A 27,779-nucleotide genomic window follows, 5' to 3' on the forward strand; every position below is an offset into this window, starting at 1 on the left:
ATACTTGGCACAGTGTTTGGCATTTATGAAATGCTCAAGAAGTGGTAGACCCTATTATCATCATTATTCATGCTATTGTATCTTGTATCTCCCTGGGAATACAGTGTGTTTTACACATAGTAGGTACTCAACAAATGTTTGATGAATCTCTGCTTTGGACAGATAGACAGGTTGGGTTTTCTCTCCTTTCCTGAAGGCACTCCTGGTGGGCAACTCTCCTCCACTTCCCATACTAGGTTGAAAATTCTTCTGTTCTTCTGTAGCAACAACTTGAGCACTCTTGTTTGGTTTCCTTTCAGTCTTATACTTGTTCACCTTCAAAATGTTTAGCAGTTGGTACAGTATGCTGCAAGGAGGTCCCCCTCCCTCCCAGCAGAAAAGCAAGGCAAAGGAAGTCTGCAAAAACAACCAGGGGTGTTAAATTACTCATGTTTATTTATAACAGACCTTCAGCCAGTACAGTACAAAACTTACAGTAGTATATCTCCGTTACACAAATATTTACTTACAATATATTACATATACAAAATGCTTTGCAATAAGTCTCAAAAGCTAGTTTAACTCCCCTTGAGAAAGGAGAAAAACTCTTAAAAAAAAAAAGGGTGGGGGAAGGGGGAACCAGAGGAAGAGGAGGAGGTGAAGGGGTAAGGTCCAAGGAGACACCAAGCATAGGCTACAAATGAAACCCTGGGAGAGAGAGAAGAGAGGTGGTATTGCACTTGCTTCTGTGTTTTATTTTTTTTTCTTTTTGTTCTTCATAACTTCTGATTAAAAATATATATTATATATATTATGTACACAAGGAAAGAAGCTGCCGGAAGTATTACAAAATCCCATCTGCAGCTTGGACACTGACACGAAAAAACAAAGGTCTGGAAAAGTGTCTATTTAGAAATTTTTTTGTGTGGTATTGATTTTAAATATCAATATAAAAGGAAAACACCTCTTTTCTCCATGTGGGTTTCAATGTATTTTTTTTCTTTTTCTTTAATTTTTTTTTTTTTTTTTTATGCAAAAGGCTGCTGGGAGAGAACATGAGGATGTTTGAGGTTCCAGAGCTGGAAGGCTCTGGAAAGTAGGATTTTGTACCTAAGACCCTGGTTAAAGTGCAGTGATGGTCTGGAGAGAGACAGAGTGCCCTTCTCTCCCCTCCTTAGCACCTGGTCTTGCCCTTCCAGTCTCTGCTCTCATGGGCTCAGAGTATGGCCTCAGAGCATAGTCTTTCATGTTCCAGGAGGTTACAGGTGCCAAAACTGACTGGGGGAGGGGATAGGGCACCCTAAGGCTCTGATACCCCAGAAGGGACTAGTCCTTATGAGGTGTCACCAAATACACAGCAGCAGAAGAGGTGGTGAGGGCAGGTCTAACAGGAAGGAAGGGGCTCAATAACCAGAACAGTTGAGGGGAACCCCAGATATTAATCTCAGCTCTGCTGCCATTCTGAAACACGGAGCCAGTTCCCTGGGGTGTTCTCAAGAAGACTCTCCCCTTCTCCAGAGACCACTCTCCTCCCAGATGACTCCCCAATCCTCTGCCCTTGGCAGCATCTGTTTATTGCTACATTGTCAAGGAGGAACAGTCAACCCACAGTGCCCCTCCTTGACAATCTGGTTCTCTTGGGGAGACCACATAGTGGGGGAGAAAAGGAGGAAGAAGAGAAGTTTTTTAGGGTCTCCCTTCTCATAATAGGGTAAGGTAGACTCTCTTAGAGCCCTTAAGAGCCCCAATCCCAGGGTCTGTTCCTTAGCCAACCTTTTACCATCCCCCTAAATTATCCCTGATAGGGAGTGAGAAAAGTAGGAGGCAAAAGAGCCAATAAGGAAAGGACATGTGGAAAGAAAGATGGAAGGGAAGAGAAAAGGGGAGAAGGGGAGGGAGGGAGAGAGAGAGAGAGAGAGAGAGAGAGAGAGAGAGAGAGAGAGAGAGAAGGACCAAGCGTTACAACTTGTGAGGTGTTGTGTTTGGTTTTTACTCTTTTTATCTTTAAATATAGAAAAACAGGCTTTGGTTTGAATCTCAAGGAAGCAGAGAATGGGATGGCTGTGGCCTTGGGCAGGGAACTCTTGTAGAAAGAGACCTCCAGTTGCAGTGGAGCTGTATCTCCTCCTGCCCCCTTCTCACTTAACTAGGTTACCCAAATAGCCAGGGGTCTCTGCAGTAGCCAGGAGAGTGCCCCCTCCTGCCCTACATCTGGGAACTGAGTGTAGAGGGGGCAGTAAAGGATGACCCCCCAGTTCCATTGTGCCCATCCCATTCTTGCTGGGACAAGAGTGGAATGGGGAGAGGGGCACATGCCCTTGCTCATCCTGGGATAATTTTTGGTTATAGAGAAAATTAGGAGAGAGAAAAGAGACAGTCTTTTCTCCCTGCCACTGATCCTAAGAACAGGGCCCAGGAGCCCGGGAATGAGAGGGTGAATCCTGCTAGGGGGAGAAGAAGAAGGCAGCGTGACGCGGGGGGCTGAGGGTACCCCCTTGTTATCAGGCAGCAACTCACCAGTTTCTCATAGGACAGGGACCACAGGAGCCCCTGAGAGCCCAGGAAGGTCACTAGAGTGAAGAAGTTCGAGAGGTGGGAGAGAAAGAGAAGCATTTTGACCCATTCCCTTCCCTGGTTCCCATTTAGGCACCTGTGGCTCCAAACGTGTCAGAGACAGAGGACTGCTGACCTAGCCTTGGCCCCTGAGAATATAAAATTGGGGCACTCCAAGGAGAGAAAAACCACCACGGAGTAGACGGGCAGTTCGAGGAGAGAAGAGAGAGATATCACATCCTAGAGGCAGATCCTGAATGTGGGCTTTGGGGAACTCGTATTACTAGGGGGATGTCAAGAGGACCCTCAGTCCCATGGTGCCTGGGGAGAATTTCTTCGGCCTCTCCTACTTCCAAATGAGGGATTTCTTCATTTGATCAGGAGTAGTGCAAGCTGCCTAAAGTGAGAGGGCACAAGAGGTATGGAGTACCAGGTTGAAGGGTCCCAGAAAGGAGATATAATGTCACAGAGCTAAGGTAGGGCCAGAGGGAGCTATCAGCATCAAAATGGAAGAATCAGATAATGTGAACGATGAGGACTGAAATCAAGAAGCTCCAGGTCTCTTAGCAGTCAGAGGAGCTTCCTACCCCTGGGGCTGTTGGAGAAAGCCGGATCAAAGCGAAAAATTAGTCCTAAAGCAGAAGGGGACTGTGGGCAGGAAGGTGGGGTGTGGTAGGTGCCTGATATAAGTTAAAAAAAAAAAAAAGCAAAAGAAAACAAATTATATTAATAAATAACTCAGGGAGTATGGTGGGATGAGAGGAGAAGAGAAAAAGGAGAAACATAAGCAAAAGACCTGTTTCATCACAATGCTTAGATCAGTCAGGGAAGAGGAGGCGCACAGGTGAGGAGGGGTCAGGGTCAGGTGTGAAGTCAGGTAGCCAGTAGCGGGGCTACACAACCCAACTCCTTGGGACGTGATGGGGACAGGGCTAGACTCCTGTAGGTAGGGCAGTGGAGTGGTGGACCGAGGGCGGATGCTTGGTTGCTAGCCCACCTTGTGCTCCCCCCGGACAATGTGGGAAGAGAATTCGTACCGGTCCTGGCTGTGGTAACCACAGATGTTGCACTCGAAAGGGTCTCTGAAGCCATGGCAGCCCATGTGGATAGTGAACATGACATGGTCCAGGAAGAGGATGCGGCAGTGCTCACACTTGAAGGCCTTCACCGGCTCACCGCTCTCGCCCACCACCCGAAGCACTTCCTTGGAGGGGCCTGGGGTGCCCCGCAGTAACCCCTCCTGTGGCTTGGGGTCCTCTTTGGCGTAGGCAGGACTGGGCCGGCCCACCACAATGGTGGGAGGAGGCTGGGGTGGGGGACCCTGAGGGAGGGATACCACTGCCCCAACCCGATCTTCGTGGTTGCTCTCTGTATCTGTGGAGTCCTGGCAGCCATTGCTGGGGGACGCCCCGGGGTCAGTCAGGGGGCCTCGGGCCCGGTAGAGGAGGGGACCTCCATCAGCCAGATCCTCGGGTCCCTCACCTGCTTCTCGGGACCCTGGAAGCTCCAGTCGACCAGGGAGGGGCTGCATCTGAGTGTAGACAGAGCTGATGACGGGTGTAAGTTCTGAGATGCAGTTGGTAGGTGGAAGGCGGAGGGGACGCAGATGTTCTGCCCCCACAAAGGCCAGAGAACCTCCAAAGCCAGGCTCCAGGCCGTGGTGTGCCACCAACTCCACATCCTTCTCATAGCCACCCGAGTTCACGTCATAGGGGAGGTCTGAGAGGCTGAAGCGCATCTGCTTTTCGCCTGTGGAGAGAAGGGTCTCAGCAGGGCTGGCTTTGGATAATTCCTAAGCTCCCCCAGGATTACTTCTTCATTTTCTTTCCCCTGGAGATGGCTGTAACATTATTCACCATCCCTCATTTACTTCCCTCAAGGTCAGGTCCTTTGTGGGCTACTCCCTGACTCTGGGCTATAATCTTAGGGAAGGACTCAGCCCCAGCCCACTGGTCTTCAATACTTCCTTCGTTGCTCTCTATAAAGCTCCAGGTCCTTAGAGAGCTAATGACCAGGGCCAGGTCGGGGGACTCCATACACACCTCCTCTCTCTGACTCTAAGGGTCCTTCACTCAGCCCCCGTGGACTGAAGTCCTTACTATTTTCAAAAATTGGAAGAGCCTGAGCCCCTGACCCCCTCTTCTTACAACCAACCACCTGGAGAGCCCTCAACTCTGACCTCTCTTCCACACTCGCGAGGGATGCGCTCCCTCTTCACTCCCCTCCTGTTCTGGGGATAGATTCTGAGCACCAAAGACCACCAGACCGCTTTCTTTCCCCCAAGCAAATCTCCAGACCCAGTTGATCTAATGGCTACCAGTGCTCAGATTTAGATGAGCTGTGGCTTAAAGCTGATGTCTCCTCTCCAACTGGACTCTTACCTACAAACTTCTGGGGAGTGGAACGCTTGCGTTTGGTGAGGCTGTTGGCCAGACGATCAATGAAAGTTGGCCTCTCAGAGGATGAGTGCAGCATGGAGTCTGGCACCATCTCCAGGTCCCGTATCTCATCACCTAGTGGGAGGGAGGTGGGAACAGGTAGGAGCAGCTGAGTAGGGGTAGCAGGGGCCCAGCTGCCTTTGCCTGGAGAAAACCAGCAGGTCAGTAGCTAAGTAAGGTCATATCCCATGCCTGGGAAGTGGGGCTCTGCTTACTTCACCACAGCACCTTCCTGATAATTTGGGGACAATTAAATACATGTGGCCCTTGATTGTGTACTTCCTTGTACTCTCTCTCTCTCCCATTAGACTGAGGACATAGATCAAATCCTCCCCTACCTCTGGATCTCCCTGCAGTACCCACCACAGGGCTCTGCACCAGCTGGGGTGCTCGGCACATTTACTGGGGTAACTGCCCCTGTTCCATAGACCCCATCCCTTTGTGGGGGTAGGTGCTGGGATGGCCCTTGTTCTGCATTCCCTCCGGCCTTGTCCTCAACTCCCCGATGGTCCTACCTGCAGGCTCACCTGACTGGCCAGCCAGAGCTTGGGCTTCAGTGCTGAGACTCTGTAGGTAGTTGTGGCACCGCTCCTTGTGCTCCTCCAGGGTGCTCTGCTGTTTGTAGCTCCGGCCACAGTAGTTACACTTGTAGGGCTTGCCCACCGTGGGAGAGGAGACTGTGCAGGAGAGAGAAGAGGAAGCACTGGAGTTACTTCTCCCTGTGCCCTGGCTCTGCAAAATCGCCCAGGAGCAAATGTGCACGGGCGTGAGGAGGAAGGGACGTTGCTCAGTCAAGTTCTTCTGCTTGTCTTCCTTTCCCCAACTTCAGCTGCAAACACGGACAGACGACCAAACCTTGGAGAAGAGGGACAACGGGCAGCTATGGAGGAGAGAGGGGACCCAGGGCACATAGCTTTGGACTGTTGGTGGGCCTCAAGATGGCCAGATTGTTGTTCAAGGGAAGGGAGGACCCAGGGACCTTGTAGGGGGTCATCCCTGGCAGGCAGGCTGGCCCCACCCCAAGATCTCAGAGTCTGGGGCCCAGACTGTGGTTTAACCTTTCCATGTGGCAGGCGGGTATAAGTGCTGTTTATCAGACAAGGGGATTTTTTGCTTACGAACTATCTGTTTCAGTTTGGGGGAAATTGGTGGGCTGGAGTGACAGAAACAAGAGCCCTTAGATCTGCCAATGTGGGGAGGGGCAGTTTTCACTGACCTTTACTTGTACTATTACCTCCATCCCTGGCCTGGTTTTACTACTCATTTTTCTTTCTCTCTACACTGAGACACCAAGAGAGCCCTAGAAAAACCATCACTGATAGAGGAATTCTGAGAAGAGAGAGAAAAAAAAGAACAGAACAAGAGGAAAGTAAAAGCAAAGAATAAAAGGAAGAGAACACCAACTTTGGGGGTCTTTTTTTAAAAAATAAAGAACAGGTTATAAAGATTTTGTTTCCACTGAAGAAAAAAAGGTTGGAAAAACTGAGATCAACAGTTCCTTTAAAAACAACTTGAGAGATGATATTTGTGAAAGTATCTTGCTACTATTGAGCAGGGACTCAGGAGAAGGTTGTGCAGGGACTCAGGAGAAAGTATCTCCAGAAGGCTGGTAATTGCTACCCACCCCCCAACGCCTAAACTGGGCCTAGTCTCAATCAATCTACTGCCATTTTGCTCTGGCACTGTAAATCCGAGTGGTTGGGGGATGAGATGAATGCCATGGTCCTCATCCACCCAAGACTCTTGGGGAAATGATCTAACATCTAGGGGAGAAACTCCTTTTTTCCTATAGTGTGGGCTGTGATAGAAAACATCTCACAGAGATGGGATCCAACAGTATATGTGTCTGCTTCTGTCCCTAATAATCTCCTACAGAGCAGCATCTAGTATCCACCCAGCTGGCCCTGCTGTTTTGGTAGGAATTCTAGGGGGCCAAGCCATCCTTGTCCCAAACCAGCAGGGGGAGCCACCCCTTTTCCTCAGAAAAGGAGCACAAGTCCCTGGCACCTGCCGTTAACGGGATTCCAACGAGGCTGCAGAAGAGCTCTGTGATAATAACATCTACCTTGGAATTGTTTTGAGGATCACATGAGTGAGGAGACACACGTGAAATGCTTTGTAGATTATAAAGCATGAGTCAATAATGATCCTTCTCCCTGGTTCTCCACATACATAGAGATAAAGAGGTCCCAGCTCCAAAGTGAGAGAATCTAGAACAAGGTAGGTGGCTGGGAGAAGTAGAGGGTGGTGAGGTGATTGCTCTGTCCCTTTAAATCCTGGCCTAGGAGAGTTTAAGAAAAGAGAAAAACAGCAAGGAAGGTTTCCAAGGACAGACCCTACTAATTCTTTCCCCTCTGCCCTTCTTCCTTCCTTTCCCCAATCTTGAGCTCCCTCCTTCCTGCCAGCTCAGCTCCTGGCCTCTTCCCAAGTCCAAGCCAAAGCTTAAAAGTTAGCAAAATGCTTCAAAAGTGCTATCTGTCCAGCTGATTCAGAAAGACGTCGACTCAACCCGCCTTGGCTGGGGCTAGGAAACCTGGTTAGTCCAGTTCCCTGGCACTGTTCCAAACACTGACCTCCAGGCACCCTCTGGATTTGCTGTTGCCTCTGGGAAGGTGACAACCTCTTGGGATGGGAAACAGATATGGGATCCTCTTTTCCTAGGCTTCCTTTCTTCCAGTTTGGGAGGCCCATGGAAATTTTCAGGAACCAGCAGGAAGTCAAGGGGAGAACAGATAGAGGGGGGAGATGCAGATGGTGACAGGTGTGGGGCCTCGGGCACACGGGAGTAGAAGGAGGGGTTTCCCTGGTGCTCAGCAGTGGGGGGTGACAGGGCCCAGAGGGTTCTGGCATCAGCGTGAACTTTAAAAACCAAGTCGGGGGACTTCCCTGGTGGTCCAGTGGTTAAGACTCCGCGCTCCCAACGCAGGGGACCTGGGTTCAATCCCTGGTCAGGGAACTCGATCCCGCATGCCGCAACTAAGAGTCTGCATGCCGCAACTAAAGATCCTGCATGCGGCAATGAAGATCCCGAGTGCTGCAACTAAGACCTGGTGCAGCCAAATAAATAAATAAATATTTTAAAATAAATAAATAAATAAGTAAGTAAATAAAAACCAAGTCAGGGAGGGTGACTGTTGAGAGCCAACAACGTCACCCAGGCTCCTTCTTGCTCCCTATTACAGAGGATGGCCGATGTACAATACCCCGTCAAAGAGCCCCAGATCCCCCATGGGGCCTGCTGCCCTGCTCTGTGAGCGCTCTGCCCTCCTCAGTGGCAGACACTGTAACTCCCCCAATACAAGAGAAGTGGCTGAGCTCTACCTGCTGTGTGTCCCGGTCAGGCCACCTACCCGAGTGTGTGCGGAGGTGGCCAGTGAGCGCATCACGCCGGCGGCAGGCGTAGTTGCAGAAGGGACACTTGAAGGGCTTCTCCCCAGAGTGCAGCTTGATGTGGCGCAGCAGGTTGCCCTTCTGGGTGAAGGAGGCACCGCACTGGTTGCAGTGGAAGGGCCTTTCCCCTGCGAGTGGAAGACAGAGCCCAGACGACCGGGCGTGAGGAACTGTGAAGGTTAAACCTAGTCCCTCACCCTCTGCTTCACCCCACCTGGGGGAAGGAAGGTGCTCAGAACACATTTCTGAGAGGCAGGGCTGTGCCACACACACAAATCCTGCTTTATAAGGACCCCTTGGGAACAGTCTCACCCTGAGATGTGGACTACAGGTGTGTGGCAGGGGGAAGGGCACCAGCCCTGGAACTCTGGGCCAAAGACTGTTGGTGAGAACTGAGCCCCGCAGGTCCCACTCTGCCCCAGAAGTCCGAAGCCCAAAGCCCAAGAAAGCTGGGAAGAGGCTTCTGTGTTCCTTTTTTAAAAAAAAAAAAAAAAAAAAAAAAAAAAATCATGAGACAGGGACTTCCCCGGCGGTCCAGTTGTTAAGACTCAGCGCTTCCACTGCAGGGAGCAAAGGTTTGATCCCTGGTCAGGGAACTAAGATCCCACATGCCTTGCAGCACGGCCAAACAAAAAAAATCATGAGACAGAAGGGCCCAAACAATACCCTGTTGGACTACAGGACCCTTCTTGAGGCGACCACACCTTCCCCTCCGTCACCTCCTGAGACAAATACCAGCTTTTCTTTGTAACAACAGCTGAGGAAAGTACCAGGAAGTACAGGTGTTGAGGGAGTCCAAATTTCATCCCCAGACTTTGTTTCATCAGCTAGAAATGGTGCTGGGAGAGACCCTTCCCTTCCTGAGGCTACCCCACTGCGGCATGGCCTCGCAGCGCGGCCTCTGCCTCGGGACACCTGCTGTACTCACCCGTGTGGCTACGCTTGTGCACCATGAGCACGTTGGGTCCGATGCAGACCATGCCACAGACGTCACACTTGAGCTTGCCATTGGGCAGCCGGATGCCACCAGGGGAGTGAGGCTCTGGCCCGCTTCCATCACAGTAGCCCAGGGGCTCCGACAACGAGTCTTCCACGATCACACTGTCATCCTTTTCCAGGAGCCGCTCATCCGGCCCGAGCAGTCTGCTCGACTCCTCATCACTGTACATCTCCACCTTGATGGAGTTGGCTGGAGGGTGGAAGGGTGTTTAGGATAGAGGCAGGCAAAGGGGGGAACCTGCTCGTGGGCCAGAAAGGCCCTCCTAAAGTCGGAAAGGCTGTCTCAAGCCCTGAGACATTGAGGCTTTAAAAGAAGCCAATCCAGGACTTCCCTGGTGGTGCAGTGGTTAAGAATCTGCCTGCCAGTGCAGGGGACATGGATTCAAGCCCTGGTCCGGGAAGATGCCACATGCCGCGGAGCAACTAAGCCCGTGCGCCACAACTACTGAGACTGTGCTCTAGAGCCCAGGAGCCACAACTACTGAGCCTGCGTGCCTAGAGCCAATGCTCTGCAACAAGAGAAGCCACCACTATGAGAAGCCCCCGCATCGTAATGAAGAGTAGCCCCCGCTCGCCGCAACTAGAGAAAGCCCACATGCAGCAATGAAGACCCAACACAGCCAGAAGTAAATAAAAAATAAAAAATCAAATAAGCCAATTCGGGACTTCCCTGGTGGTGCAGTGGCTAAGAATCCGCCTGCCAGTGCAGGGGACATGGAGTCGAGCCCTGGTCTGGGAAGATCCCACATGCCGCAGAGCAACTAAGCCCATGCGCCACAACTACTGAGCCTGAGCTCTAGAGGCCGTGAGCCACAACCACTGAAGCCCTTGCACCTACAGCCCGTGCTCCGCAACAAGAGAAGCCACCTCAGTGAGAAGCCTGCGCACCACAGTGAAGAGTGGCCCCTGCTCACCACAACTAGAGAAAGCCCGCGTGCAGCAACAAAGACCTAACGCAGCCAAAAATAAATAAATAAATAAATAAATAAATATTCAAAAAAAGAAAGAAAGAAACCAATCCCCTAAGTATCCTGGGTGGTGATATGGGGTCCTGCTGGGACCTGAAACAACCTTTTCCTCCTATTCCAACCACCAGGAAAATAGGTTTCAAGAGAAAGAAAGTTGGGGTACATGGGATGTCTTCAGTTACTGGGGAGAGGAGGAGGCTAAGGGGAGCTTTTTTCTCCACTCTCTTGTCATTAGGAAAGATGTCTGGCTTGGCCCTGGGCAGGAAGCCAGCAAGTAACAGTGGCGGGAAAATGGTCCTAGGAAGACCAAGACGGCGGGCTAAAGAAAGAGCAAAGCTGGAAGACAGAAATGGCTCCCACTACCCTCCCACCCCATAGGACCAAACACCTTTACTCCCCTCTGTAAAAATCTGGAGAGGGGGATGGAGAAGGGAGGAGCCATTGAGGAGAGAGCTTTGGCTCTAGCTCTGACCTACATTCCTGGCTATTCCAACCATTTAGAGAATGTCACAGATCCAGGGCCAGCTGAGGAGGGGCAGTCCTGGGGACCCTGTCTGGCAGGAGACTGGGGGGTGGTGATGGGGGGATCCTTCTCATCTCTATTTCCTAACTCCAGCTCATGACCATTTCTATCTACTCATTTCTCCAGTTCCAGAATTCCTCTTTGGAGCCTTTACCTTAATCCCACCCGTGCCTCTTTTAATTCCACCCTAGTCACTAGGCAGTGACCATTCACTCTCCTCTCAGAAGTCAGGGAAACCCCGGACTGAGCTCCTGAGTCCTGTTAGAGACTCTGAGCCGGAAACCAGAGGAGGGCAGCGATGGGGAAATGGCTGCCATGGAAGGCGAACTGAGGGCACCTAATGCCACGGAGGGCAGGAGGCTGCACTTACCACTGAGTGAGCGGCTGGGAGAAGAGTGCTGGCTGTTGGGGCTGCTCACTGAGGGCCCCACTGGGGCCCCGAGGAATTCCTTCTCCAGAGATGAGTCCCCGCTACCTTGGAGGAGAGAACAAGAGGGGAGGTGAAGTTGCAGCGCGAGCCATTTACTGTCCATTGTCTAATCTCTTCAAAGTTCAGTTAAGTTTCACAAACATTTATCTCGTAGCCATGTATAAGGCAGTGTTGTATGCCTGGCACCATACCTTGTGCCCTCGCCAGCCTGGGTGCCCGGTGCTGACTTCCACGAGCTCAGTGGCTGCGCCTTGCCCACCCTACTTTCATCTAGGCCTGAGGGGAAGAGCATCATTGCCTGACGTCCACAGGAAGCAGGGCTGGGGCTGGGCGGGCCGGTATGGAGAGGAAAATGGGGGCCTCAGGAGGGAGGTGGTTCAGGACAGACGTTCTTCCCTACTGTTCCTCTCCGGAGCCCCTGACACCAGGTTCGGGATCTGCAGGAAGGGCAGCTGAAATTGTCCCTGAATCTAATGATAATGATAGTAATCATAATAATAGCAGCTAACATTTTAATTAAAATTTTTTTCTTTTATTTTATGGCCACACCGCACGGCATGTGGGATCTTGATTCCCTGAGCAGGGATTGAACCCACGCCCCCTGCATTGGAAGCGCGGAGTCTTAACCACAGAACCTCCAGGGAATTCACAATAGCAGCTAACATTAACTGAGTACTTACTACATGCCAGAAATTGTTCTATGCACTTTAAATGAATCATCTCATTTAATCTTCACAACAACTCTGTCAAGAAGGTGCCAATATTATCTTAATTTTACAGATGAGGAAACTGAAGCACAAAAAAAGGCTATGTTACTTGTCTAAGGTCAAGTAGTGGTGGAACCCCAATCTGATCACAAGCAGTAAGCACCCATGCCTTAACCATCACCTGTAGAGCTAATTGGGAGTCACTGTTTCAGGAGGGAAGAGCTGGGCCCATTCGACTTTCTAAAATCAGCAAAAATGTGGCTACTCTAGAAAGCCTCCATCTGATATGATTCCAGTCACATATTTACTACTTGATGTTCCCTTGACAGTGAAATAATCAGTTTATTCTCAATATATTCATTTTAACTTGTTCACAAATTGCTTTGTAAAAATGCTTTTTAAGAGTGTCATATATGTTTTTAAAAATCAGATAACACACCTGAAGATACGAATCATATCTTTAAGAAACATCCCTCCTCCCCACAATCTTCTGCACAAATATACAGGTGAAATAAAACACATGTAGATAAACACACACAGACACGGACACATACCACATATGTAGATACACATAAAGAGAACATACCTATTGGGAGAAACATAGTCATAGCCTTCAACATTATCTGCTAACATGAACATGCATAGATGTGTGCACATAGGCCTAAATATGGAAGACAGACAGAGAGAAAGAGACAAACCCTAAAATTCATCCCTAAAGTCCACCTATTAGTATTTTACCCAATTTCCCAGCTATGCCCATACTTACTTTCACAAAATAAAGATTCCATTATAAAATGGTTGGAGTCTTGGGCCTGAGGCAAGAAATCCGGAACACACCCTCCTGAGGGATCCCTCTCCAGCTTTGGTCAGTGGGAAGAAAACAACCACTCAGGACTTTGGGACCATTTCCCATTCATATCCTCTACTAAAAGTCCCATTTCCCCCACTCTATCCCATCAAAGCCTGAGGAAATTTGTTCACTACCTATCGAAGAAGCCTTATGGCTTGAAACTGAGGTTCCCCAGCTGGGGCTCTTTAGATGAGCCATGGTTATCTAAAAAAAGTTGCCCCATATCAGGACCACACACATATCGTGAAGTGAGCACCTAAGAGTTGTGGGTTGAGACTTGTAGACTCAGACCCAGTTTTAAAATATGTCCTTTCAACTAAGAGCAGTGTTTGCTAAGGTTAGAAGGGCTGAAAGGTTATCTTCTCATTCCTTTTCAAATGTTAGTGCTGACTTGCCCTAAATCACTGGATGTTAGTAATGGGGGAAGAACAGGGCTCTGGGCCCTGGCGCTGAGTCCTTGACCCTAAAAGGATGAGTGAGCTTGCTGGAAATCCATTGCTGGTCCCAGCCTACCAGGCTGAGGCTGCCTCTTGGGGCCTGGGGCTTGATATATGGGGAAAATATCCTTAAAGGGATATCTAGGGACACTAAGGGAAAAACATCCTTTGTGGCTCTCCCTCTCAAGGCCTGGGAACAGGAGGAAGAGCAGTTACCTCCAGAGTCACACCAGTAGTTCAATGGGCTCTTTGATGCCGTTGCCTTCCCTAGGATAAAGGTAAGAGGCAAAACAGGCTCAAGTCTACTTTTATGGGGCTAATACATAAAATAAATCCATTTCAGGGGTCAGAAAGTCTTATGGGGCTCCAGGGATTTTGAGCTTTAGCTGGAAGGTGAAGAGAACTAGAGTCAGATTTAGGAAGTTCAGCAGTTCCTCTCTCAGCCCCAGAAACCCCAGTGAGGGAATTTCAAATGCCTGGGACTCCCAAGAAATCCCAGACTGTCAAAGCCAAGAATTAGGGCTGCTCTCAGGTCTCAGAGAAATTTTCTTGGTCAAAGTCATCACAGATTGGCTGAACCCCCAGAGGGCAAAGCCAAATCATGAGGTTCACATCAGAGGAACCAGGAGGTGGGCAAAGGGCATAAAAGCAGGAGGGAGAGAAAGGAACCAGAGCAACGTCCCACCAGCTAAATGTGTTTCCCACGTTGAGGGGGTCCAGCCCTCCGCTCCTGCTCCCCTTCCTCCATCCCTTCAAAGAGTGGCCTCCTAGGGAAGAGCCGTGAGGTCCAAGAGCCTCCACACTTCTCTGCAAGGGACCTCATCCTAACCGCCTTCCTCTTCTTGACCATGGGTTCCAGGGGGCAGGATGCTAGACTGCTAGCAGGGAAGAGTGGGGTCAGGAGCAAAGAAAGACGCCCATCCCCAGCTCTGTTGTGGGGAGGAGGCTGAAGCCCCTCGGATCTCAGTTCCAGGCTGAGGCATCTGCTGCCAGGGCTTCTCTTTACCTCAATTCTTTCTATTGCCCATTTCCACCCCAGCCCGTCTCAGTCAGCATTGGCATTTCACCCCAGGCAGCTCTACATCTGTCCCCAAGGCCTAATCAAGATGTCACCACAAGCTCCCACTGTCCAAGTCGCAGCCTTTGCTTAGCAACACCAAACACCATTTCCCATCCTCCGCAAGTGTAAGGAGGAACGCCCCCTCCCCTGCTATACACACAGCCCCCATCCTCTCCCTCTCCTCAGGCTTGGGAGCTGTTACTGAATTGGCTCCCTAGCCCCAGAGCCCCCCTTCCCCCCTCCACTAGCCACCTTCTGCCTGAACTTACATTATCCTTCCCTTGCCGGTGAGACCCTGGGGTGCGAATGCGGCCGCCGCCTTGGAAACGGCGAGGGAGTGCGGGTGGTGTGTGCATGTCTGCGTCTCGGTGGCAGGCAGGGGTGAGCCCAGCCACTCACCTTCCAGGAAGCGTGGATTCCTGGAAGTGAGGGGAACCGCCGTCATTTCGCAGGCAGCGGCAGCGGCACGGTGAGCAGGGGCCCACGGCTGCAGCCAGCAAGAGCTCAGCCCAGGGTGTGTGTGTGAGAGTGTGTCTGTGTGTGTGTGTGTGTGTGTGTGTGTGTGTGTGTGTGAGAGAGAGAGAGAGAGAGGGAGAGAGAGAGAGGGAGAGAGAGAGAGGGAGAGAGAGAGAGGGAGAGAGGGAGGGAGAGAGGGAGAGAGGGAGAGAGGGGGAGAGAGAAAGAAAGAGAGAGAGAGGGAGAGAGAGAGAGAGAGAGAGAGAGAGAGAGAGAGAGAAAGAAGGAGCAGCACAGCTTGGATGTGCCTGGGGAGGGGGCTGGAGAGAATGTGTATGTGGTGACGGGGGCTAGGCTACAGCATCCCTTTCTCAAGCCAGTGAAGGGCTGGGGTTGGGGAGTCCACAGGGAGAGAGGCAGATGCCGTTGCCCTCGTGCCCAGCAGACAAAGAGGAACTGCACAACAAATGCCTGAGAGAGACATGAGTGTGTGCAAGAGAGAGAGAGATGGATGGGCCCACAGGGTTGGGGGAGAAAGGGGGGCCCCCAGGGAAGGCCCAATCCTCTGCCAGCTGGGGAAGCCAAGGCCTCAGAGGTCATGGGGCCCAGGACAGCGGGCAGCTTCAAGGCTCTCAGATCGGCAGGGAGCCCCTCCCCCACAGAACTCAGGCTCTCGTATCCCTCCTTTCCTTCCTCCTCCAGGAGGGAGGTCGCTCTCCAGATCTGGGGACTGACAGCCTCCCCCTTTCCAGCAGCCAGAGGGCCCTGCACAGTCTGATCTCAGGCTCGCGTTGCTCTGTGGCCCTGAGCCCTTTCAGATTCCAGGCAAAGTACTGGTATAGTCTCCCCACCTCCCCTCCCCTCCGGTGCCCCTGGGGCCCCAGCAGCCGACAGCCCTGGCTGAGTCCGCCCTCTATCAAGACAAGGCCTCTGCTCCCTTCCCTTCCAGAGGAGCTGCTCACTGACGTGCTGACCTACTTTGGAAGACGAGATTTTCTGATTCCAAGAATTTGGGGGTGGGAGGGGCCGTGAAACTTTGGGCTGTCTACCCCTGGATCCCTTTCTGCCAAGGTTCCCTTAAACATTTCACAGTCCCAGAAAACTTGGGACAAGCACTGCTCAGTCAGTTAATTGCACGAGCTGCGTTTGAGCTCAGTTTCCCTTGAAAGATAGGGAATGGGGGTGGGGAGAGCACCTGTGTGGTAAATTAATGGATTCCTCCTTTCTCCCCTCTCTTCCCCAGGAGAGAATGATCTGCACCTTTAGAAAGAGATAGGGGAAGAAAAGGTGGATTTTCTGAAATAGGTTCTGTGCGGTGGGAAAATCTCTTCGAAGAACAGGAGAGATACCCCCTTCATCAACTGGCCAGGCAAGTGAAGGCCCCCAGGTGTGGAGGCGGAAGAGCTGTGATGACCATGAGGGGGCCGCCGCGTACTTTAGGAGGGGTGTGCACTGCAGCCTTTCCCACTGTTTCCACATCAGTCCGGGAGAGAAGGGTCAGCCACGGGCACTCAGGCACCCCTCCCGTGAACTGTCTCAGCCACGCCCAGTCCTGCAGGGGCTGCTTTTCAGTGCTAATGTTAACCCTGCCTTGATTTTCCCCTGTCCCTCTCTAAGGTACAATAGCTGCTGACATCTAGAATTCTCAAAACACAGATGAGGGGTTTCTGGCCTCCACTTTCATTCAAAAACCATCCTGTGCAGAGGACTCTTATCTAGGAAGGGCCACCCTGCTGAAAGCAGGGAAAAGCTTGGTTTCATAACACAGTGAAGCCAACACCCTCAGAAGTTTTCCTCTAATATCCAACATTCTCCAGAGATAGGACTGAAAAGAGCTCCATGGGATTTCCCTGGCCGGCTTCCTGGCTTCTCATTTGCCTGCCTTAGAGCAGGGACTTCATCTGAGTGTTCCCCAGCACCAGTGCAGGGTCCTGAGAACAGGTGTTCCTCAATAGTGGTTTTCTGAATAGGCTTAACTGAGCAGGAGGTAGGAGGATGGGCTGGTTCCTCAGAAAGGCCATGACTTTAGTTCCAATAAAGTCTCTTTCAACTAAATCAGTCCACTTGATCCCTGTTACTCTGTCCAGCATGTAACAGGTATCAAATGCCTGTAGCCATTCCAACGCCTTCCCTCCTTAAATGAGAAAGGGGTCAGAGTCAACTTCTTACCTTGACATTATGCAGGTGTTGTCAATGACTCTCATATGTGTGTCTGACCCATCTTGCTATCTCCCTTAGCGCATGCCCATAATTCCTCCATTGGTCCCACTTTAAGGTAAAAAAATAAACTATAGGTCATTTCTACAATGGTGCCTGGATTGCTGACGGGGATACGCATCACCTCAAAACCCAATTCTGGCTTCCCTTACCTCTTACAATCATTTCCTGCCCTAACATTCTAATGGTCCAAAAAATGATTCCTTCCATCGTAGAGACAAACTCTGTCTTAGGCCCTTTCCTACACCCTCAGAGAGAGAGCCGGATGAAGTTTCTCCTTTCTTTTCATCTTGTGAAACTCTAAGAGGATCCTGATTACTTTCATATCCCTAAAAGCCACCCATACTACAAGCAGTGATCTTTTCTGCCTCAGTAAGAGTATTTGGCAGGTATAAAAAGCTACGACGGGGGCTTCCCTGGTGGCGCAGTGGTTGAGAGTCCGCCTGCCGATGCAGGGGACACGGGTTCGTGCCCCGGTCCGGGAGGATCCCACATGCCGCAGAGTGGCTGGGCCCGTGAGCCATGGCCGCTGAGCCTGCGCGTCCGGAGCCTGTGCTCCGCAACGGGAGAGGCCACAACAGTGAGAGGCCCGCGTACCGCAAAAAAAAAAAAAAAAAAAAGCTACGACGTTATGATCACGGAAAGGATTGGAGGAGAATTGGGCTCTCTACCTCTCCTTCAAAGGTGTAAGCTCTTGGCCCACTGGCTGAATTCAGACCATAGATAAATTTGGCTTCTTGCCCCATGGAACATTTTTTAAAATATGGAGTTATTATTATTATTTATTTTTTTATTTTATTTTTGCGGTATGCTGGCCTCTCACTGTTGTAGCCTCTCCCATTGGGGAGCACAGGCTCTGGACGCGCAGGCTCAGGGGCCATGGCTCACGGTCCCAGCCGCTCTGTGGCACGTGGGATCCTCCCGGACTGGGGCACGAACCCGTGTCCCCTGCATCGGCAGGCCGACTCTCAACCACTGTGCCACCAGGGAAGCCCTGGAGTTATTATTTTTAAATGGAGACATTTCATATAAAATCCTGATTTCTGATTTCTTTTGAAAAGCTAGAAGTTTTGGCCATACTGGATACACATTCCCACATGGCAATGTCTGTTGGACCCTGCAGAGTTGCTGCTCCTTGAGGTAGGACATGTGCTCTCCGGTCCATGACAGTCCCCATCATTCTCTTCTGCTCATTATCCAAAGCCAGTTCACTCTTTTACATACACACCTGGCCCCTGCAGGCCTTTGAGGTTTGAAACCTGGCTCCGCTCTCTACCTGGCTGGGACAGGATGTCGTGTTTAGCTGGTGACCTCAGAGCACAGAAGGAATCTTATCTTCCTTCTGTCTCTTTGTTTCAAATCAGTCCTCTCTCTAATAGTCTCCACTCATATTCCTCTCCTATTTCCTTCTCCTACTCCTATCCTCCAAGATGTCTCAGAAGAGAATCACTTTATAGGGAATGTAAAATGACCAAAATAAATGCACACTACCAAGAGTGAGTGACAGCTCTGTGACCAGGGCACTCAGAGGTCCTGTGCTAGGCTGAAGGCTCTCCACTCTCCTCCACAGGAGAGCATCTGCTCCCAGCCCCTTACAAACAGAATGCACAAGAGGGCATACCAGACATATAGGAGCGGCCATTGCTGTCTTCTATGTCCATCTTAGAGAGATTCTGCTGGAAGAGAAAACAGCTACTATTAGAAGCCAGATCTGGAAAGGGAGTAGGTTTTTCTCTAACATTCTGGAGTTAGCAAGAACCCTAAAGGATCACTTAAGTGTGCTCTGACCTTATCCTAAAGAAGCAAAACCTCATACTTTGTCCTGGAGAGAAAGACGATGTACCCTGACTTACAAACCCCAGGGTCTCCTCCAACCCCCAACTTCTGCAGCCTTCCCTAGTCTCTCGGGTGGAAACACTGTCTTATTCTACGCTGGTCCCTGATTGTGTTGTTTGGAACGTAGACCCTCTCCCTGTAAGTGGAGCTGATGGTGTAGGAAAGGAGACAGTTTACAGCTCAGCTCTCATGAGGCAAAGAAACAACCCCATAGAGGCTCTAAACCTTGTTAAGGATGGGGTAGTAATAGGAGGAAGAAGCTAGATTCAGTCATTCAAGGGATACTTTTTTGGGTGGAAGGACGGAGGGGGACAGGAAAGTAGAAGATAGAGGAGAGCAGCCCACCTCAAGTTCAGAGAGGAATCCTCTACTGAAGGTGTAATAGTCAAATTAAACCTTTAAGTGTTTTCCCCCTTCTTGTCAATTACTTTGCTATGTTTATTTTTTTTAAAGGGGAGTTGGGGTGGGAACCTGAATTTAAAATGCAGGTTACTCTATTTGAGGGAAGGCAAACAGTAATTGGCAGTAGAGTATTAAACAATCAAGAACTGAGGATAATTAAAAGTGATAATGTGTTGCAATGAATTATCTCAGGAGCCTGTGGGAGGAGAAAAAAACCATTCTATGTGGTGGAAATTTACATACATCCAAAATTGCTTTCACCAGTCATCTCATGAAAAATAAATACCCCAGGGGCAGATTTTGGGGAGCTAGAGTGGGGCGAGGGAACAGCCTGAGCTGCCACCTGGATTCTTGGTCTCTTTGAAGGATCTCACTGAGGCAGATGGATGGAAATCTGGTTTGCTGGTAATACTATATTGATAGAGGTGGGGATGGGGGCTCTGGAGGGCACACAGGGGAAAAGTGTCTATCACCCTGTCTCCCTCTCACCACACTCCAAGTCATTCTTGTCTAGTGCTGAGAGACATCATACTCTAAAAAGGCTCATGAGAAAGCCTGACACACGGGCTCTCCTTCACTTCGCAAAGCAGCTCTCCCTAGATTTCATTAGAGGGATTTCTAGTCTCACCTAGGACGCCTGGGTGTGGAAGAAATAATTCTCCAAGTTTATTTTCAACTCCTCTTTTCTTGACATCCTCCCCGGGATGGACTGAGCTTTGGGACCACACTGCTAGACCAAGCCACGGTAAGAAGCGGTTCCTTGAAGGTTCCCTTAGGGGCAATGATGAGAAGAGCCCAAGTCCACAGTGGTTAGTGAACTCATACCCTCTGGAACTAGCCGTAGAATTTGCGGTGGTCAGAGATGGAAATACGAGGGAACATGGTCTGGTACTCATGGGGCCCCTTTCATTTCTTAATCATCAGCTCCATAATTGCCCTTTGGGATTTTGCAGAGCTCAAGATGCCACACGTGACTTCTCTCACACCTCCGACCCCCCAGTGCAGGAGAAGCATGAGTGAGTAGGTTTTTCCCCATTTTCTGCTTGGAGAAACTGAGGTTCAGAGCGGCTAAGTGACTTATCTCAGGGCTCATAGTGAGTCTGGAACAAGGAAAAGAACCCAAGTCTCCTGCCTCTCTGAGGTGTGCTTCCTTTCAAAAGCCAGGGTACTCAGGCCTTCATGGATCTTCTTGCTTTTCCCTGGTTCTAACATCTTTTCCTTTGGTGTGATCCCCGTGGGAGTGGGGTCTGTTACTTAAAAAGTAAGAGCAGGGACTTCCCTGGTGGCACAGTGGTTAAGAATCCACCTGCCAATGCAGGGGACACGGGTTTGATCCCTGGTCTGGGAAGATCCCACATGCCGCAGAGCGACTAAGCCTGTGCACCACAACTACTGAGCCTGTGCTCTAGAACCCGCGAGCCACAACTACTGAGCCCGTGTGCCCTAACTACTGAAGCCCATGCGCCTAGAGCCCGTGCTCCACAACAAGAGAAGCCACCACGATGAGAAGCCCACAGACCGCAATGAAGAGTAGCCCCCGGTCACTGCAACTAGAGAAAGCCTGCGCGCAGCAACGAAGACCCAGCTCAGCCAAAAATAAATAAACAAATAAATTTATTTATTAAAAAAAAAGTAAGAACAAATTGAGCAGGCTCTATGGGGAGAAATATCCTAATGCGACTGTGTGTGTGTGTGTGTGCGTGCGCATGGGTGTGTATGAACTGGGAGCTAGACAAGCACTAGGTGGGCAGAACAGTTGAAGCACAGCATTCAGCTATGCTGAGTACTGGCTCAGGAAGTGCATCTCACTCTTGGACACCTGCCCAAATGGCCCCAAAACAATTTCCAGAAGGGTCTGAAGGAGTTGTTTTCTGAGTTGGACTTTGTTCCTAGAAGTAAACTGAGCTCTTCTGCTGCTTAATTTTTCTTAACAGGTGCTCCATGACACATCTTGGGCAAAATCAGTCTTTAGCTGTCTCCAACTGGTCTAAATGCCAAGTTGGTAGCCCTGGGAGTGAGACCGGACTGAGATTCTGCTGTTCCCGATCCTGGTATTCTGAGAGCCAGGAGCACATCAGGAGATGTACTTTACTGTTTGCTCAAGTCTTCAGGCAGCATATCCCTCTCCACCTTCCCACTCCCTGCCCCTCAAAGAACCTTCTCCCCTGCCTGGCCTGCCAGGCAGATCTTAGTGTCTCCTTAGAGGATCTGGGCCAAATTAGGCAGTGCCAACTGGAGACACACCACAGCGGGAGGAGGCATAAAGAGGGAGAAGTTAGTGACACAAGACAGGTTTGGTTCAAAGATCTCAAAAGGAAACTGGTTTTATAGCAACACAGACACCATTCAGTGATGGACGTAGGCACATATGTACTGTAAATTCAGTTCAGTGAGCTGAATACAAAGCAACTAGAAACAGCCAGCCTCCCAATTCAAAAGGAAGTATTTTTATGAGGAGGGAGGAAAGGTTGGTCATTGTAACCTGAGACAAAGACTTTCTTCCCTGTTCTTTTGAATGCATCTGGCACCATAATAAGAATCCTCCACGGCCCTGGCTTTCTTCCATCAACATGATATCGCATTTAAACAGGAATGGGCAGGAATGGGTATCCCTTCCAGACAGAAGATTTCCCACCACACTTCCTGAGAAGCAGCAGGTGAGACCAATCCAAGGTCTGACTTCCAAGGTCAGGCATCAGCTACCACCCTCATCTGCCCCTCTCCACAAAAACGGTCCCACAGCTCTAACTATTGGTGAAAAAAATATCAGAAAGTCAAGTTTTCTCTATATAGTGGCTCTGAAAGCCCGAAAGAATATGGACATCACAAGTAATTAAAGCTCTTCAAATCCTCCAAAGAATCCTGTTTGATCCAGTGAAACTCCAAAATTGGAATTTAAAACACACTCCATGTGGCTTAGTGGGTAGAAAGGTAGTGAGGAGGATGTTGTTGGGAAAGAGGGTGAAAGTGGGGAGAGGGGCAAGGATCCATGCCATTCTTTTGGTTGCAATAGGGAGGAGGGGAAATTTTTTTCTCTGGTCTCTTTTAGGATCTGGGATCTGAGGTGGAGCCCAGTGATTTTTTAAAAAAAATTTTACTGGGGTATAGTTGATTTACAATGTTGTGTTAGTTTCAGGTGTACAGCAAAGTGAATCTGTTATATATCCACTCTTTTTTAGATTTTTTTCCCATATAGGCCATTACAGAGTATTGAGTAGAGTTCCCTGTGCTATACAGTAGGTCCTTATTAGTTATCTATTTTATATATAGTAGTGTGTATGTGTCAATCCCAATCTTCCAATTTATCCCTCCCCTCCCTTACCCCCCTCCCCCGGTAATGATAAGTTTATTTTCTACATCTGTAACTCTATTTCTGTTTTGTAGATAAGTCCACTTGTAGCTTTTTTTAGATTCCATATATAAGCAATATCATATGATATTTGCCCAGTGATTATGAACAAGACAGATCTTCCGACCTGCCTGGGATTGAGCAGTGCAGGTACTAGAAGTGGACCAAACCCAAGCATCATCCTCTCCTGTCTGTGCCTTCCTGAACTGAATAAAATCTCAGCAAAAATCATGTTGGAATCACAAAGCTGGCTCTGCTCTCTTATCAGGACTTTGAATAACTGGGGAGGGGGAAAGGGTAAAGGGTTGAGAGAAGAGGTGGAATTAGGTATTGTCTGCAACCTGACTACACGCCCCTTTCCAGGAACCAGACCTAGACACTGAGCGATTTGCAGCTCTGAAGTGATCTTTAGGGTCAACCTAGTGCCCTCTGAAGGAAACCCACCAACCTTTTCTCAGCTTATGTGTCTGTATTTACAGCAGAAAGATCTGACTCATTTTCACCAGGTTGTAGATAGTGACCTGTTTACTTATAACACAGACGAGGACAGCTCAGCTTAGTTATCCAAGTGCTTGGGGAGCAGTGTGGGGGGATGAATTCCCAGGTCACCCTAGGAATGGCCAGTCTCTAAAATAAGAAGGGGTAAGAGCTGGAAACACAACACCTGGGCAGTGGGAAAATATCACCTCATTGTCTCCTTTTAGCTCTCAGTTGGATGCATCTTTTCTCTTGTTCTTTGTGCTTCCCTGGCCTCCCCACGTAGACTGTGGAAGAGAGAGAAGGCTAAGGTTTATGGGTGGGAGGAGAAACAATCTCACCCCTCCCATGTCTCATTTCAGGACTAAGGAAAGGGCCGAACTAAACAGTTTAAATCACCAGGTGTGATGCACATGAGATGATACTTTCTGGGGTTTTTGGGTATACCCTTGAGTATATAAGCCCTGTGTTTATAGAAAGGCTCCACAAGGTCACTGCTGTTCAGCTGTACCTTTTGGCAGGGGTGGGTAAAGTAGAGCAGGGAAGTTCAATTTGGGTTTTTTTTTTTTTTTTGCGGTACGCGGGCCTCTCCCGTTGCGGAGCACAGGCTCCGGACGCGCAGGCTCCGGACGCACAGGCTCAGCGGCCATGGCTCACGGGCCTAGCCGCTCCGTGGCATGTGGGATCTTCCCGGTCCGGGGCACGAACCCGTATCCCCTGCATCGGCAGGCGGACTCTCACCCACTGCGCCACCAGGGAAGCCCTCAATTTGAGTTTTATAAGTTTTGAAGCCAAAGATGCCCAAAGCAGGGTTTACTATCTCAAGTGAAGTTTGAAATGACATGGAAGTCTCAATTAACTATTCTGATCGGGGTAGGGTGGCAAAAAGGTGGAAGAGACAGAAACAATTGCCTTTGGTGGCAGTCCTGGCCAGAAGTCCCTAATGCATGGTGACCAAAAAAGCTCACTGTTGTTTGGGCCAGGAAGATGTTTTCAGGCTCCTCTGCTAACAAGGAATCTTGCTCTGACAATCCAATTTAGTAAGCCTCTGTTCATTTGGAGGGTCTGGGACAGAGGTGCTCCAGGACCTGGAGAATCTTGGAGCGAGAATGGAGTTGAGAGATGATCTCCAATCTTTTGGTTTTAACGGAAGAGTTAAACTAAGCCCAGAGTCACCTATCTGGTTAGCGATAGAAGTAGGACAAACAACCCAGGTTACCAGTCTGGGCTTCTTTCTCCTACAGCACAAAATCAAATCTTGCCATAGCAAGGTCTGGGGCTCCTCTGCTTGCCTTCTTTCTTGGGTGATTAAATGAACAGTTTTTTTTGTTTGTTTTGTTTTGTTTTTTGCGGTATGCGGGCCTTTCACTGCTGTGGCCTCTCCCGTTGCGGAGCACAGGCTCCGGACACGCAAGCTCAGCGGCCATGGCTCACAGGCCCAGCCGCTCCGCGGCATGTGGGATCTTCCCGGACCGGGGCACGAACCCGTGTCCCCTGCATCGGCAGGCGGACTCTCAACCACTGCGCCACGAGGGAAGCCCAATGAACAGTTTTGGGGTCTCCATCTTAGTGACTTAAGTCCTTGAACTACAAACACAGGTCCATGGATGGGAAAAGAAATAATCCTCTCCCTCCTATGTCTGTTTTCAGAGATTATGGGCCTGAGGAAAAAGCCAACCTAGACTCTCACTAAATCTCTTTAATGTAGGAACAGGGCTCCTTGGATCAAGGATTAGACCAGCATACGTATTCCAGCAGAGTCTGCAAGGTCGATGACCCATGGCGGGGACCAGGCCATTCATATCAGCACTACCCTTTCTTACACGCTTTCCTCTGAAAGACCTTGAACCTGTCTCTCTGTTTCCAATACAGAGTCCCCAACTTTTCTGAGAAAAGGAGGCAAATCAAAGAGCCTGGAATTCAGAGGTTTCTCCAGCAGGGTCAAGAGACCAACAAAGGGAGTACCTTTGCCTGTGGCATTGTCTATACCCACAGGGTTCCACACTCCTATTTGTTCCTACGGAGTGAAATGAGGCTAGAAATACCTGCCCTACAATAACTTTTTGTTTTTCCTTGACTATTTTTTTTTTTTTTTTGCGGTACGCGGGCCTCTCACTGTTGCGGCCTCTCCCGTTGCGGAGCACAGGCTCCGGACGCGCAGGCTCAGCGGCCATGGCTCACGGGCCCAGCCACTGTGCGGCATGTGGGATCTTCCCGGACCGGGGCATGAACCCGTGTCCCCTGCATCGGCAGGCGGACTCTCAACCACTGTGCCACCAGGGAAGCCCATTTCCTTGACTATTTTGTGTGTGTGTGTGTGTGTGTGTGTGTGTGTGTGTGTGTTGAAGGAAGAGAGATGGACAGTCTGGGAGGAAATAATTTCTTTGTGGGTGTTGGGTGGGGAAGGTAGGATAAAAGGTGGGATAATGTTCCTCCCATGCTGGGAAGTACTAAGCATGTACTAAGAGGAAATAAGGAATAAACTTTCAGTTGCATTTTCCACTGGAAAAAAGTCAGGACTTATTTCTGAGCCAAGTCCTCCAAACCTACTGAGAGTAAGGGGATTGCCTTGGGTGTGAAGGGAGGACACGTGGGCGGGGGCCAGGCGGGAAGAGGGTCGCTGGGTGGGTTGCGGCCCAAGGGAGGAAGGGGAAGCTACAATTGAACTAACTAACTGCACTCAGTGCGCAACAAAAATATTGTTTTGTGCTTGAGACATCAGCATCTATTGAGTAGGACAAGATATAATTCTGAAGCTGCCAAATTGAGGGCAGCTCCCACCATCCTGGGGCCCATCCCAGAAGCTCCACTGAGACCTCTCCTGCTTCCCAATGGTAAGGCTATTTTCTTCTTTAAAGACTTTATTTTTATCTCAGGAGCCACTCTTTTGACAGTTCTCATGACCCCGGGAGCAGTCTGGATTCTCTGAATTAGGTTGTAAGTGGGGAAGGCTGAAGTCCCCTGCACACCACAGAGCAAGATTCACTGACCTACTGGCAGACCCATGAGGAGATGAGGAATTCCCAGCTGGGCATTTCACATACCCCTACCAAATAAGATGCTACACCCAAAGGGTGTCTGATGTGGCCTTTTATCTGGTCTTGTCCTCAGAATCTGAGTTATCTTAAGTGGAAATATTCTAGGTAGTCAGACACCTGCTTTTATTGCTTCCTAAGGACATGGACATGTACCTTCACCCAGACAAAGTGAACAAGTAGCATTAAGGGGAAACAGCCAGGCCTCAATAGTCTGTTGCTTGGCCATGATGTCGGAAGGCCTAGAGCTGACCTATGAGCAAGTCACAACCATACCAAGTTCACCACTGATGCTTTGAGGGCTCGGACTGGGGAGACTGGAGTATACCTGGAGCTATCGGACATGTAAGTGGGGGTGGATGAATCACAACAGTAGACAGTTTTGCTTATAGGAGAAGGGACAGAGGTGAAAGAAGGTGTGCAAACTTTGACCCAATGTGGTTGGTAATACATCAAATCTTCCTAGAAGCAGAGTCAGTAAATTCATGACCTTGGAGGGGGAAATGGGGTACCATATTTCCTAAACGTCTCATACCTAAAGGTCCATGTTCCCATTAAACATTGTCACCAGACAGGACCAGTCATAATTAAAAAAAAAAAAAAAAAAAAACGGATAGAAATCAAACAGTGAGAATCTACAACTACAAGGGGGAAGACAATAACTGGGGATGGGGCTGCGTGAGGAGGTACAGAGAAGGCTGTTTTAGTTTAGACCTGCTTCCCAAGTCTGTTGTACCCTCTGGTGGTCTGCCCCAGGGCTTCCTCTGTGTTTCTTCCTTAGGGCTCCTATGCAATGAACCTCTTCCTTCCCAACCCTGCTTCTCAGGTTCCCTGGACTTCTCACCCTACATAGTACCCCAGACAGCACTTTTCGCTCCACCCTAAGTTTCTTCTCTACCACATGTTTCTCCCACTCTGCTCACTGCGTCCCAGTCTTCCCACTTAGGCCTGTATCTTTCTCTCTAACCTTCTTGACCCACACCTTCCCCCCACCCAACCCCGCGCCGCCTCTCGCTTCCTTGCCCAGGTACCCAGTCTAATTCTCCTCTCTCCGTCCTGTCCTTCTGTTCTACCCCAGCTGTCCTGTCCTTCTGTTCTACCCCAGCTGTACCCCACGAAGGAGCCTCGCGCACATCAGCTCCCGCCTGTCCTCGGTCCTCTGCCGTGACCCATCTCCCGCTCTTTTAGGACGCCTAGGTCCCTGCTACGTCCCCCTCAAACCTGTGGCCTCGCGCCAACCCCCCCATGCCAGCTTCCTCCCTTGGGCCGCAACCCACCCAGCGACCCTCTTCCCGCCTGGCCCCCGCCCACGTGTCCTCCCTTCACACCCAAGCCCCTCAGGCCCCGCCCCGGCGGCCGAGGCCCCGCCCCTCGCGCTTCGCCCAAACCCCGCCCCTCACTTACCTGAGGCAGCTCCGCGCGCGCGCAGGCTGGGCGGGAGAGGGAGAGGGTAAGGTATTGGGGGAGAAGGGGGCGGGGCGGCGGGGGTCCCCCACTCTGGCCCGGGCGGCCCAGTGCGGGGGGAGTGGGGTCACTGAGCCGGCCGCAACCGGGCCGGAGGCGGGACCCGGGCGCTCAGAGGCGGCGGCGGCTCCATCTCCATCAGCGGCTTCACCTAAGGAGGGACGGGCCCCCCCCATAAACCCCCCCAGCACGGTTGTCCCCCCTCCCCC

At 50.3% G+C, this 27,779-nt stretch overlaps 1 protein-coding gene across 5 annotated transcripts; it reads right to left on the bottom strand.

Annotated features, from left to right (window-relative positions):
- Window positions 1-448: 448 nt before the first annotated feature.
- On the bottom strand, window positions 449-27,728 carry IKZF4 (IKAROS family zinc finger 4). Of its 5 annotated transcripts, XM_060113366.1 has the most exons (9): window positions 27,511-27,728; window positions 23,281-23,358; window positions 18,629-18,680; window positions 11,221-11,325; window positions 9,289-9,549; window positions 8,321-8,488; window positions 5,486-5,647; window positions 4,914-5,045; window positions 449-4,281 (listed from the first exon to the last, which is right to left on the bottom strand). In XM_060113366.1, the coding sequence occupies exons 3-9, from the start codon at window positions 18,666-18,668 to the stop codon at window positions 3,521-3,523; spliced, it is 1,629 nt and encodes a 542-aa protein (XP_059969349.1). In that variant the 5' UTR covers window positions 18,669-18,680; window positions 23,281-23,358; window positions 27,511-27,728; the 3' UTR covers window positions 449-3,520. The 5 variants fall into 5 exon arrangements, with proteins under 5 accessions (XP_059969349.1, XP_059969348.1, XP_059969350.1 ...); XM_060113365.1 differs by lacking the exon at window positions 23,281-23,358; XM_060113367.1 differs by lacking the exon at window positions 23,281-23,358 and having other exon boundaries at window positions 5,498-5,647; window positions 18,629-18,683.
- Window positions 27,729-27,779: the final 51 nt, after the last annotated feature.

This window comes from Mesoplodon densirostris, chromosome 11 (genome assembly GCF_025265405.1).
Source record: "Mesoplodon densirostris isolate mMesDen1 chromosome 11, mMesDen1 primary haplotype, whole genome shotgun sequence".
NCBI classification, from domain to species: domain Eukaryota; kingdom Metazoa; phylum Chordata; class Mammalia; order Artiodactyla; family Ziphiidae; genus Mesoplodon; species Mesoplodon densirostris.